This window comes from Pogona vitticeps, chromosome 1 (genome assembly GCF_051106095.1).
Source record: "Pogona vitticeps strain Pit_001003342236 chromosome 1, PviZW2.1, whole genome shotgun sequence".
In the NCBI taxonomy this organism is placed as follows: Eukaryota; Metazoa; Chordata; class Lepidosauria; order Squamata; family Agamidae; genus Pogona; species Pogona vitticeps.
Window position 1 is genome coordinate 73888901 of NC_135783.1, and position 14126 is coordinate 73903026.

Below are 14126 nucleotides of genomic sequence, written 5' to 3' on the forward strand. Positions count from 1 at the left end.
CTGTTCAGATCCAGTCCTTCATTTTCATAGGCTGCAACAATTATTATGCGTCTCACCAACTTTCAACCACAGACTTAACTAATAGACTAGCCCTCTTCCACTGAATGTGCAGTTTCGGGAAGGATGCACATGGCATGGTGAGGGAAGAAGGGAACACCAACAAGAATAGGCTAGCACACTGCCCAAATTTAAGTTTAGCTGTGGTTTAATCTGGTGATTTTTCCTCTCTTGGAGAAAGTAAAAGCTGCTTGTGGAAGTTGCTAACAAATCCAGGATTGTTTTGATTGGGCAGCAGAGTGTCTATAGGCTGGGTAATTTTTGGTGGGTTTTTTAAATTTAATTTTATTTTTTTGTCCTCTCACTTTATAAACTTCTATATATCTGCTTATCTAGGGAGCCCCACAAGTATGTGGAAACTATTGTCTTTCTTTTGGATGGCCTCTTCGCTTTCAAACCAATACAGTAGGTGCTGAATCACATGATCATTCAACCACAGGGAGTGATAAGCACATACAATCATGGCCAGAAATATTGGCACCCTTGCAATTCTGTCAGAAAATGAAGGGGCGGAGTGACGGCAGCAAGAGCAGGAGGAATTCCAGGGCTCTGGGGAACCCTGTGTAAACTCTGGGTCAGCAGACCCCCCAGCAATGGAGGGGGGCCAACATCTACAGGGAAGTGATCTTGCAGCGAAGAACAGCTGGAAAAACTCTGGAATTCAGACAGCAATATGTCTTCTTGAGAGTTTTCCTTTCTCAAAGCATCTGGCCCAGGAGACACCATTTCAGGTGAATTAGCTGCCTAACTTTGCCAAGGTGGGAAGTATGAAGAAGATTCTTGCTCACATGAACTGTAACTGGCCTTTTATTTAGCATCAGCAAGCACAGATCCAACTCAAACTGCTGACTTTAAAGCAGAGAAGAAATAAAAGCTGTGGAGGAGCAATAAAGAGAACAACAAAAACAAACAAACTAGAAGCCAGCTAAATTGGGGTAATTAAGATATAAATTAGTTGTTACTCAAGCTCTCCTTGAAATCAAATGGAGAACTCTATTTTCTAAATGGTTTTGTTGGCGTATCCCTGAAACATCAGCCAATTTTTAACTGTGTCGCACTTGAAAGAGAAACTAAAGTTAAAAGACATGGACTGAGCTCACTTTCTCATCCCCCTGTCCTCCCTTGATGGTATAGACTATTATACCAGAATACTAGAGGCTTAAGAAGACTGGAGTTCTTAAAGAGAGTGTTTAACAGAGGTACTTGAGAAGAATTCTGGGTGTTGATAGACAAAAAGGGGGACCCCCCCCCAAGTGGCCTTGCTCTGAGCTGCAAATGGTGGATTATAAATTAAAACTGTCCCTGGCTGAAGTTGGATTTACAATTGGATGTGTTAAATGGGAGTTTGGGTCTGGACTGACTGATTTAACACGAAGAAGGACTGATTATTGGTTTTACTGTTTTATGACTCCTAACTGAATTTGGAATACGGGAAGAGGGGGGAAATGGACTTGGTGGATGTGGCACGAATTGGAGAGAAAACAGAAGTAGAGTCGGCCCTGCTGGATTATAAGAAGCAGTATCAAAATATCTGAACTTTCTAAAAGCTGGATTCTTTTACTTTTCAGTGGAAAGTCTTATTCTACAATAAATCTATATCGAAGAAGTAGATATGACAGCTTTTAGTCAATGTACAAGTACATCAAAATTAATAATGCAAGATTCTTTTAAGAAGTATATACAGGAGATTCAGAGGAAGATTGTCAATCAATTTAAGGATCAGATTAAAACCTAGACACTCAAAATTAAGGCAGTAACTTCAGGAGTTAAAGAGGATGTGGAAAGGAATGTGCAGAAGGGAGACCATTTCACCAGAGCAGTGGGAGCAGCAGAAAGAGACTTTAGAATCAAGATCGAAGGAAGATAAAATAATGGGTTTTTATGAGGGGAAGGCCCAGGTAGATGAGTTGTGGATTTATACTAATGAGAAGATTACTCGAAAATGTATATTTGTTTGTTAGAAGAGAATATAGAAAAGGAAAGGGTGAAGGCAGCAATGATAGAAGGGGTACAAATCAGTAAATGTGAGAGAAAATGTTTTAAAGATGTTCTATAGATGGCACTTCAAAACTGGCAAAAAGGGTGTTAGAGATTAATCCAGGTCAAAATATTCTCAGCAACTTTGGACTTTCTTCTGTATAGGTGGATGGATAAATGACAGAGTAAAATGATTTTGGAGATAGATAAAATGTGTCATATAAGAAATCATATAAGTATATATAATCTTGAAATTAGAAATACTCTTGTTGAATACAATATCAGAAATTATTGATTTGGAAGATATATGTGTGTGTGTGTGTGTGTGTGTGTGTGTGTGTGGTTATAAATATTTAGAGTTATAAGGTTGATCTGGGATTAAAATGAGATAGCTTGTTATAGATATTATCTGAGAATTTGAGAAGTTATGTTAAAGAAAACTGAAATTTTTTTTGATTGAGCCCAGAAATAAGTATGAGTAGAGAATATAACATAGGTTAAAGATTTTAGTACTGTAACAGAGTTATGTAGTCAATATTACATATTAGATATTGTACTATGGTAAACACTTCAAACTAGAAATGCTCTTGCTGAATATAATACAGTGGTGCCTCGCTTGACTAGGATAATCCATTCCAGTGAAATCTCTGTAGAGCGAAATCCTTGCCAAGCAAAATTAAAAAACCCATTGAAATGCATCGAAAACCGGTTCAATGCGTTCCAATGGACGAAATACCTCAACATTCAGTGAAGATCCTCCATAGGGCAGCCATTTTCCGATGCCTGTGCAGCGAAAAATCAGTCCTGAACACAGTGGGAAGCCATTTTGAACAGCCGGCGGCCATTTTGAAAACCCGACGATCAGCTGTTTTGTTTGTTGTAATGCGAAGAATCGGTTCCCGAAGCAGGGAACCGATCGTCGTAAAGCGGATTTTGCAATAGTGGTCGCAAAAAACATCGCCGTGAAGCAGATTCATCATCAAGCGGGGTAATCATTAAGCGGGGCACCATTATATTAGAAAGTACTGATTTGAAAGATATTGTATATATATTTTAAAATATTTAAAATATTTAAAAAAGAAAAGAAGAAGAAAATGCAACCCTTCTGTTAGAAAACTCTTGCAGTTCCAAATCTTTGACTCACATGTTCATTTCTTTGGTTTGTGTTGGAACAACACCTTGTCTAAATTGTAAGAAATAACTGCTTTTCAAGCATGTGATGCTCCTTTAATTTGTATTTAGACACACCTGTCGCAAGTAGGAGGTGTGGGCAATATAGTAATCACACTTGCAACCAGTTAAGATGGAGTAAAGCTGACTCAACCTTTGTGTTGTGTGTGACACTGAGCAAGGAAAAAAGAATGAAGTGTAAAGAGTTGTCTGTGGATTTGAGAGAACAAATTGTGGAAAAACATTGACAATCTCAAGGCTACAAGTCCATCTCCAGAGATCTTAATATTCCTGTGTCCACTGTGTGCAATATCATCAAGAGATTTACAGCCGATGGTGCTGTAACTAACCTGCCTGGATGTGGACGGAAGAGCAAAATTACTGAAAAATTACAACGAAGCGTTGTTTGAATGGTGGATACAGAACCCAGATTAACTTCCAAACAAATTCAAGCTGATCTGCAGACAGACAGTACAACAGTGTCAGCTCACTATCCGTCGCCATCTGAATGAAAAGGGACGCTATGGTAGGAGACCCAGGAGGACACCACTACTGACACAAAGGCATAAAAAAGCAAGACTAGAATATGCCAAAACTTATGTGACAAAACCACAATCCTTCTGGGAGAACGTACTGTGGACAGATGAGACAAAAGTAGAGCTTTTCAGTCAAGGACATCATGGCACTGTTTACAGAAAAAGAAATGAGGCATTCCAAGAAAAGAACACAGTCCCTACAGTCAAACACGGTGGAGGATCAAATATATTTTGGGGTTGCTTTGCTGCTTCTGGCACTGGATGCCTTGACTGTGTGAACGGTATCATGAAATCTGATGATCACCAAAGAATTTTGGGGCGCAACGTAGTGGCCAGTGTCAGAAAGCTGCATCTCCACTAGAGGCCATGGGTCTTCCAGCAGGACAATGACCCGAAGCACACTTCAAAAAGCACTCAGAAATGGTTACAAACGAAGTGCTGGAGAGTTCTGAAATGTCCATCAATGAGTCCAGATCTGAACCCCATAGAACACCTGTGGAGAGATCTCAGAACAGCAGTTGGGAGAAAGCATCCTTCAAATTTGAGGCTCTGGAGCAGTTTGCAAAAGAAGAGTGGTCCAAAATTCCACTAGAGAGGTGTAAGAAACTCATTCATGGTTACAGGAAACAATTGATTTCAATTATTTTTTTTCCAAAGGGGGTGTTACTAAATATTAAGTTAAGGGTGCCAATAATTTTGTCCAGTGCATTTTTGGGTTTCTGTGTGGGATTGTATCAGATTTGACTTTTCTTCTCTGTTTTTTGGGTTGTTCCAATGCAAACCAAATAAATGTACATGTAAGTACCAAAATATTTGCAACTGCAATATTTTTTCTGAAAGAAGGGTTGCATTTTCTGATGGAACTGCAAGGGTGCCGATATTTTTGGCCATGGCTGTATATTCTTACACTTGTAGGAAAATCTAAATTTGTTATCATCAGATGAATTGAATTTGGTACACATGTTTGCTGAAAATGTGTCTGTACAATGAAGAAAAACCATCTGATGCCAGGAAAGGAAAGAGATAATGTGTTTGAAGTCTTCACACTGAGTTTTTAATTATTGATACTGTGAGGACCAAAGAAAAAAGTGGAAGTTTATTTTATGTAATGACAACAGAGTGAACAAAGACTCACCTTATACTCTGCTTCATCCTTTGGTTCAAAACAACCCTTTAACTTCTTCAGTTTCAGGGTCTAGGTCAATATCATAGAAACAAGGTCTCGTAGGCAATCCTGGCATAGTGCTCATCTGTGGGAAGAATAAACTAGAAGTTATGGTCCCACAACTATAAACTGATAGCCACACTGTGCATATATACCCATGATGAAGTGAGATACCATATTGTTTTTCGTGGGCTCATAACTTCATGTGTATTGAAAAGAATCAGACCATCTGCTACTCAAATCTGTTTTGCTAAATACTTAAACACAATAATTTGTTCCACAGATTGCTTGCAGAAAACAGGTTCTGGGGGGGGAAATTCAAGACAATTGTATATAGAGTTTGGTTTGTTTAGGTTTTTTTTTTGAAATCAGCTATACTTCAAAAAGAATAGAACAGAGGAACTAGGAAAATTAGTACTGTTTTTCCATGTATAAAATGACACTTTTCCCTAAAATAATTAAAGGAAAAATTGAGGGTCATTTTATACACGTAGTAAGGAGGGGGGAGGGATAAAAGTGCTTTGATCCCTCTTTCCCCCTCCTCTTTTTGCAAAGAAAGTAGAGGGGGAAGGCTCTTTCTTCTCAAGAAAGTGGAGAGGGAAAGAAGGAATTGCTTTCCCCTTCCACTTTCTTTGCAAAAAGCTGCTTTTCCCCTTGGAAAAAGTGGAGGGGGAAAGGAGCTTTCTGGAAAGAAAGTGGAGTAGGAAAGCACTTTCTTCCCAAGAAAGTGGAGGGGGAAAGCAGGAATCAAATCACTTTGATCCCTGCCTTCCCACTCCACTTTCTTGAAAAAAGAAATTTTGGATTAGCAAAATACGGTAGTGAACAAGAAGGTATTGAAGCCATCTTGGTAAATGCTGCATTAGAGCAAACCTGCTTTCAGTATTAAGTTCTTCCAGCCAACTCATTTCTGAATGCAGGTTCTCAGTGCCAAAATAGTTTAGTCCATGTGAAGTGGTAACTATACTTCACAATCACATTTTCACTATAAGACAGCTCCTCAGTTAGAAGAAACAAACTTCCATGGAAGGTCAGTTTATTCTGCCATTAAAACCCTAAAATACTTAACAATTGCCTAAAACTAATTATCTGGGCTCAGATACTGCAAAGTACTTGGTGTTGCCATCAACAAATAAAAGTAAATAAAGAATTTTATGACAAACTTTCTAGAACTTCTTAAGTTATTTCTCCATATAGGAATCCCACTGAGCAAGAGAAGTACCTAATACTTTGTGTCCATACTCCCCTATAAATGCCCCTTCCTAATTTTATTCACTCTAAAGACATGAAATTTGAAACAACAATTAAGCCCAGCTTGAGGAAATTTGGCAAATTTCCAGGAATGTTTTTGTATTTCTCTCAGTATAAAGGTTAAAGCCTGGCAAAATCTGAAGTGTGTTAATAAAATTCAGACTTATTTCTTGAAGAGCTTTAAATGTGAGGCAACTTCTGCCTTCCTTATGGAAAGAACAGTACTGTGGTAACAACAAATAAGAAAAGATAGCTGCATCTACAACAAAGTCCAATCAGTTTGGCTAATATCATTACTGACTGTGTCCTATATCAAAAGGAACAGTTGATACCTTTACTGGACCACTAAAAAAATCAAGTGGAAAGCTTCTTCAGGCTGTGCACAAGGTCTTGTACACAGTTCAGAAAAAAATGTATTAAGAGTCCCAAAAGTTGCATGGCATCGCTGTTGTTCATGCCAGGCAAGTATTCTTATGGTGAAGTAAGAAGCAGTATGCAAGTGACTTGTGGGTTGGGGAGAAACTGCACTCTAAGCACCATTTTGGAAATTATCTCCCATCTCTGGCTAACCTGTCTGTAGTTCCCAAGTTCCTCCTTTTTGCCCTTTTTGGAAATAAGAGACATTAGCCCTCCTCCAATCATCTGCCACTCACTCTATGATTTTAAGAAAATAATAGGCAGTGGTTCTGAGAGTTCTTTGGCCAGTTCCTTCAATAGTCTTGGATATAGTTCACTGGGCCCTGGAGAACTGAATGTGTTCAAAGTAATAAGGTATTCCTTGATGATTTCTCAATCCCAAACTGAAATACTGTCCCCTCCACCCCTATTTCACATTTAGACTGTCTTTTGGTTTAAAAATTGAGCTAAAGCAAGAACTGAGTACTTTTTTTCATCATCTGTTACTATTTTTACATCCCCGCTGAGTAGCTGAGGCATTGTTTCTTTGCTTTGTCTTTTGCTGCACATGTACCTAAATAATGCTTTTTTGTTGCTTTTAGCATCTCTTGCTAACTTGCTAACCTCAGCTCAATCTCAGTTTTTGCCTTCCTAATGCCATTACTACAATTTTTTTGCGACTTGTCTCTACTCTTCTTTTGTAGCCTTCCTTCCACTTTCTATATGTCTCCCTTTTTTGTTTTCAGGTCCTTGCTGAGCTTTTTGTGAAGCTATATTGACTTTTTTGCACTCTTCCCTCTTTTTTTCTTGTTGGAATTGTTTCTAGGGGTGCCTACCAACCATCTTAGACTTCTTGTGAAGATTAATGCCATTGAACGCTAATTATTATCCTGAGTTTAATAGAATTGGCTATCCAAAGCCTGTCCTAGCAAGTACAACTTGCAAGCTCTTTGAGCTGCGTGTAGCCAAGTCCAACAGGCTGCCAGGAGATGCTCCAATGATTATTGGCTTCAGCTCTGCTGTCAGATACAGATAGCAGCAGACACAGGTGACATCAAAGGAATGTATGACGGTATCAAGCAGGCCTTAGGTCCAATACAGAAGAAATCTGTTCCCTTGAATTCTGCTACTGGTGTGATCATCCAGGACCGAGCACAGCAGATGGAACGCTGGGTGCAGCACTACTCTGAGCTATATTCCAGAGAGAATGTAGTAACCGAAGAAGCATTAAATAACATTGAGTGCCTGCCTGTCTTGGAAGAGCTGGACAGCGAACCAACCTTAGCAGAAATAAAAGCGGCCTTGGATTCCCTCGCCTCCAGCAAGGCACCTGGAAGGGACAACATCCCTGTTGAAGTGCTGAAATGTTGTAAGGAGATCATCACCACCGGACTGTATGAAGTCTTTTGTCTCTGCTGGAGGGAAGGTGGAGTACCACAGGACATGAAGGATGCAAACATCGTCACATTGTACAAGAACAAAGGAGACAGGGGTGACTACAATAACTACCGTGGCATCTCTCTTCTTAGCGTTGTAGGGAAGCTGCTTGCCTGTGTTGTGCTGAAGAGGCTCCAGGTACTTGCAGACAGAGTCTATCCAGAATCGCAGTGTGGATTTCGAGCTAACAGATCCACCACTGACATGGTATTCTCCCTCCAAGAGTTGCAGGAGAAATGCAGGGAACAACAACAGCCACTCTTAGTGGCCTTCATAGACCTTACAAAAGCATTTGACTTGGTTAGCAGGGATGGCCTTTTTAAAATACTTCCCAAGATTGGATGTCCACCTCGTCTCCTTAACATCATCAGATCCTTCCATGAGGGAATGAAAGGCACTGTAGTTTTTGATGGCTCAACATCAGATCCCTTTGACATCCAAAGCAGAGTGAAACAGGGCTGTGTCCTCGCACCAACCCTTTTTGGGATCTTTTTTGCTGTCATGCTGAAGCATGCCTTTGGAACTGCAACAGAAGGTGTCTATCTCCGGACTAGATCAGACAGAAAGCTCTTTAATCTTTCTAGACTGAGAGCAAAGACCAAAGTCCAAATGAAATGCATGCGGGACTTCCTCTTTGCAGATGATGCAGCCATTGTTGCCCACTCTGCTGAAGACCTCCAACAACTCATGAATCATTTCAGCAAAGCCTGCCAAGACTTTGGACTTACAAACAGCCTGAAGAAAACACAAGTCATGGGCCAGGGCGTGGACCCTCTATTACCATCTCCACACAAGGATTGGAGGTTGTTCATGACTTTGTGTACCTTGGCTCAATCATCTCTGACACACACTCTCTAGATGTTGAGCTGGATAAACGCATTGGCAAAGCAGCTACCATGTTCTCTAGACTCACAAAGAGAGTATGGCTCAATAGGAAACTGATGACACATACCAAGATTCAGGTCTATAGAGCCTGTGTCCTAAGCACACTGCTGTACTGCAGTGAGTCCTGGACCCTTTGTGCACGGCAGGAGAGGAAGCTGAACACCTTCCATATGTGTCGTCTCTGACACATTTTTGGTATCACCTGGCAGAACAAAGTTCCAAATAGAGTAGTCCTAGAACGAGCTGGATTTTCAGCATGTATACATTACTGAAACAGCGACATCTACGTTGGCTTGCGCACGTCATGAGAATGGCTGATGGTCAGATTCCAAAGGATCTCCTGTATGGAGAATTAGTGCAGGGAAATCACCCCAGAGGGAGACCACAGCTGTGATACAAGGACACCTGCAAGCGGGATCTGAAGGCCTTAGGAATAGACCTCAACAGATGGGAAACTCTGACATCTGAGCATTCAGCCTGGAGGCAGGCATCGCATCACTGCCTCTCCCAATTTGAAGAGACCCTTGTCCAGCAGGCCGAGACAAAGAGGAAGTCACAAAAGCAGCAGAATCAGGGAGCTGGATAGGGGACAGATTGGATTTGTCTTCAGTGTGGAAGGGATTGTCACTCTCGAATTGGCCTCCTCAGCCACACTAGATGCTGTTCCAAGTCCTCCATACAGAGCACGTTACCATAGTCTTTCGAGATTGAAGGATGCCTAACCCAACCTAAAATCTAGCATACACAGACAGCTACACTCAGTGTTTCTGCTTGTTTAAATCAAGAACTCCAGTATAACTTGGTCATTTTTCCCACAGAATTCCCTTACTGCCACTTATCTAGCAATTCATCCTGGTTGGTTAGAATCAAGTCCAGGATAGCAAATCCTCTAGTTTCTTTCTCCACTTTTTGTAGGAGAAAATTATCAGCCACACAGGCTAGGAATTTCTGGAAAGGTCCGCGAGTGAGAGAATTTGCCTCCCAACAGATAGCAGAATGACTGGTATTCCCTATTACTACTACATCATGTTTCTTTGAAATTATTGCAGTTTGTTTTTCAGAAGTTTCATCTGCATCTTTTTTTTAATTGAGCAGTCAGTACTAGATCCAAAATACCATGTTCCTTTTTTTTGCCCCAGTTATATTGATCTAGATGTTCTCAGTGGGACAATCAAGCTCATCCTCCTGTACATCTTTATTTATTGATTGATTTAATGATTTAATGATTTAATGATTTATTTATTTATTTATTTATTTATTTATTTATTTATTTATTTATTTATTTATTTATTTATTTTATTTTATTTTATTTTATTTTATTTTATTTTATTTATATCCCGCCTATCTGAATCACATAGAACCACTCAAGGTGGCTACATATTCCTATGCAGGAATATGTATTTTAAACATATAGTATGATTCCACCCCCCCTTTCTCTTCTTTTTGAACAATTTATGTCCTTCGATTACTGTACTATAGTCATCCCATCAAGTTTCAATTACCAACTCCCCTTACTGTGACTTCATCTACCAAGTCATCTTTATTGGTTAGGATCAAGACATATATCCTCCTGAATGAAGATAGGTTTGTTTCCTAAATAAACATTTCTGAGTAAGCACTGGAAGTCGTGATTTGTGGCTAGCCTTCCTTCACACATGTTAATCAAGATTATTATCAAGCCCCATTAGAGCTGCTTGCTCTGTTCATCTTATTGTGCATACATAGCCTTCATCTGTTTTTACCTCTCAGTTTGCATCTCCTTCCTGCTCCAAATCCATTGAAAGCTCTTATGATGAAGTCCATGTGAGGTGCAGCCCATCACCTTTTGATGTAATTTTGCACCCCAGACCTGTTTTAGGCTAGAAAAAGTAACTGCCCACAACACTTCATTTTTTAAAAAATAATAAAATAAAGGAATTTTCTAGTCTGAAACTGGCCTGGATGCGCATTCGGAAGGGGTGGCATGGTTTGCCCTCTCCTGTTCCAAAGACTATGTCTCCTGTCACAAAGCTGAAACAGCAATAGACACCCCCTCCCCACCATCAACCTTGGCCGAACATGTCATGAGCAGAACACAAAGATAAATAGCAATACCAGAAGAGCACATTATGTATTCTTAAGTCAGCCAAACCACATGTCACAAGGGAAGCAACACTACACAACACAGAAGACTCTTCTTAGAGCATAACTAGGTGAGATAGCAGGAAATATGCAACTGGATCTCCTGTGGTTTTTAAAAATTGTATGTGTAATTGTGATGGGACCTGAATCAGAAGAAGGCAGCAGTACAAGGGAAAAAGGGCTCTGGCCCTGCTATTTTCTTTTTGTGCATCTTTATTCTGATTCTTTACAGAATCAGAAGGGAAAAATATCTAGGTAAATACACATAGTTATAGGAACTGACACATTAACATCAATTAATCCATGAATCACTGTGGACATTTGCTGAAGGAAAGGGCAAATTAATTCAATTTATTTGTAATGAAAGTGATTGACTTACAGTTTTATCTTTCATTAATGTTTCTCCACAATCAAGTTGGTGTTATGGTGGTACTTTTTCTTAAGCTAGGGAGGATCCACGTATCTAGTCAGGCCAGAATGAAGCAGATGAGCAACAGAGCTACTTCAGGAAATCCAGGTTCAAGTTCCCACAGAACCATGGAACTCACTTGAGCCTGTTTCTTCCTCTAAGCCTTGCCTACCTCACAGGGTTGTTTTTAGGAAACAGTGGGTAGGAAGAGAGCCATGTGCAGTACCTTGAGATCTCTGGGGGAAAGGCAGGATGTACATAGAAATAATAAGTAAACAGTAGGAAATAAACATTTACCAAATTCCAGTTAAGTAACAAATGCATAGACACTTATTTAAAACCTGAGATGTAATCATAGAATCATAGAAAAGTGAAGTTGGAAGGGCCCTACAAAACCATCAAGTCCAACCCCCTGCTCAATGCAGGAATACAATCAAAGCATATCTGCCAGGTGATTATCCAAGTTTTTCTTGAATGCCTCCAGTATTGGAGCACTCACCAAGTCCCGAGGTAACTGGTTCCACTGTCATACTGCTGTAATAGTTAAGAAGTTTTTCCTAATATTCAACCAAAATCTGGTTTCCTTTAACTTGAGCCCATTGTTGTGTGTACTGCATTCTGGGATGATCAAGAGCATATCCTGCACCTCCTGTGTATGACAGCCTTTCAAATATTTTAAAAGTGCTATCATTATCACCCCTCAGCCTTCTTTTCTCAAGGCTAAACATGCCCAATTCTTTCAGCCTTTCCTTATAAGGCTTGGTTTCCAGCCCCCTGATCATCCTTGTCGCCCTCCTCTGAACTTATTCCAATTTGTTAGCATCCTTCTTGAAGTGTGGTGTCCAGAACTGGACACGATACTCAAGGTAAGGCCTAACCAGCGCTGAATACAGAGGAACTAGCACCTCACAGGATTTGGAAACTATACTTCTATTAATGCAGCCTAAAATAACATTGGCTTCTTAGGGTAGCCACATCACACTGTTAGCTCATATTTAGCTTGTCATCTATGACAATTCCAAGATCCTTCTTGCTTGTACTTTTGTTGAGCCATGGGTCCCCCATCTTGTAACTGTGCCGTTGGTTTCTTTTTCTGAGGTGCAGTACTTTGCACTTATCCCTGTTGAATTTCATTCTGTTGCTCTCTGCCCAGTGCTCCATCCTATCAAGGTCATTTTGAATCTTGTTTCTGTCTTCTAGGGTATTAACTATTCCACCCAATTTGGTATCATCTGCAAATTTGACAAGCATTCCTTGCACTCCCTCATCCATGTCATTAATATTGAAGAGCACCGGGCTTGGGGCTGAGCCTTGGGGTACCCCACTAGTGACCTCCTCCCAGTTAGAGAAGGACCCATTAATCATCAACCTCATAATATCATTCTTTATCCACCTGACACTTCATCTATCCAGGGCACACCTAGTTAACTTGCTAATCAGGATATCATGGGGCACTTTGTCAAAAGTTTTGCTGAAGTCAAGATATACTACGTCTGCAGTATTCCTTTTGTCTATCAGGGAGGTTACCTGATTAAAAAAGAAGATCAAACTAATTTTGAAGTTAATCCTTAAAGACAAAAAGGAGTAAAACATTCTGGTAAGGCTTTTAAGTGTAGTAATATAATGTAAATTTGCAAACTAATTTAAAGTTAAATTAATAATAATTAATCATCCAATTATTATTATTCCCCCTTTCTAAAAAGCTTACTATTTATGACCTAATCCTTTCTCAAACACTTTTCTATCTCTGAATCAGCCAGTAACATTCAGCCCAGAGGAAAGGCCTGAAAGAGGGAAGGCAGTCTTGGAGAAATGACAGCTGAGGAGATTGATGGAGGTAAAGTCTCTAGAAAGCTGGGAACAGGGTTACTTCTGAGGAGCAAAGAGACATTTTCACACATGACTCTTCTACCCTGTTTCCCTGAAAATAAGACCTAACCTGAAAATAAGCCCTAGTATGATTTTTCAGGATGCTTGTAATATAAGCCCTACCCCAAAAATAACCCCAGTTAAGTGAAACCCCACTCTCCACAGAAGAAGATGATATGACTGTATTTGAATAAATGTAGATTGTTGTATATGAAAAAATAAAACATCCCCTGGAGCAGAATTTAATATATGACTCTGTCTTATTTTCGGGGAAACATGGTAAGGGTTTGTATGCCATTCTAAAGAAAAGTAAATTTGACTGACTCTCTCTACAAAGAAAACACAGCAACTACACATATTGTCAGGTAGCCCTTAAGTAAAGGGGGAAAGGGAGATAAAGTAGATTTTTAATAATATAGTTTAGCTTGAAGAAAATAAGCAACATTTATGTTATGTTTCTGAAGCTCAATGTTATCCTGAATTCGTTAGCGTAAGTGATGTTTCTTCCAAAAAAGAAAAAAGGAAAAGAAAAGAAACACGAACCCTAGAAACTCAGACTGGAAAAACAGATGCTTAGAGCAGGCAAGATGGAATTGCCTTGGAATAGAATCAACATTTTAAAACTCTAATATTTTCAGACTTCAGGGCAGCACTCTTTCTGAAAAACAAAGTACTTAAACAGTTCTCAAAGTATATATCTATAATCCCTATACATTAAGTACTTCAAAACAAATACACAATTTATGAAAGCGGCTTAATCACAATTTTAGGCACTTTATATTTAATAATATGGATTTATGAAGACATATTTGGATTTGACTGCTTTTTTATGCAAATGTAAGAGGCAATATGT

The 14126-nt window shown here is 39.6% G+C and overlaps 1 protein-coding gene and 1 long non-coding RNA gene across 2 annotated transcripts in view; one reads left to right on the forward strand and one right to left on the reverse strand.

The window, feature by feature from the left end:
* The window catches only part of LOC140705935 (uncharacterized), an 84984-nt gene that overhangs the window by 68512 nt on the left and 2346 nt on the right, over positions 1-14126 (forward strand). The window lies entirely within an intron of this gene.
* Positions 1-14126, reverse strand: part of MTHFD1L (methylenetetrahydrofolate dehydrogenase (NADP+ dependent) 1 like) — a 190607-nt gene that overhangs the window by 4978 nt on the left and 171503 nt on the right. Inside the window, exon 27 of the mRNA XM_072995277.2 lies at positions 4876-4990. Coding sequence (XP_072851378.2) covers positions 4901-4990 — 90 coding nt within the window. The 3' untranslated portion in view covers positions 4876-4900. The remainder of the gene's footprint in view (positions 1-4875; positions 4991-14126) is intronic.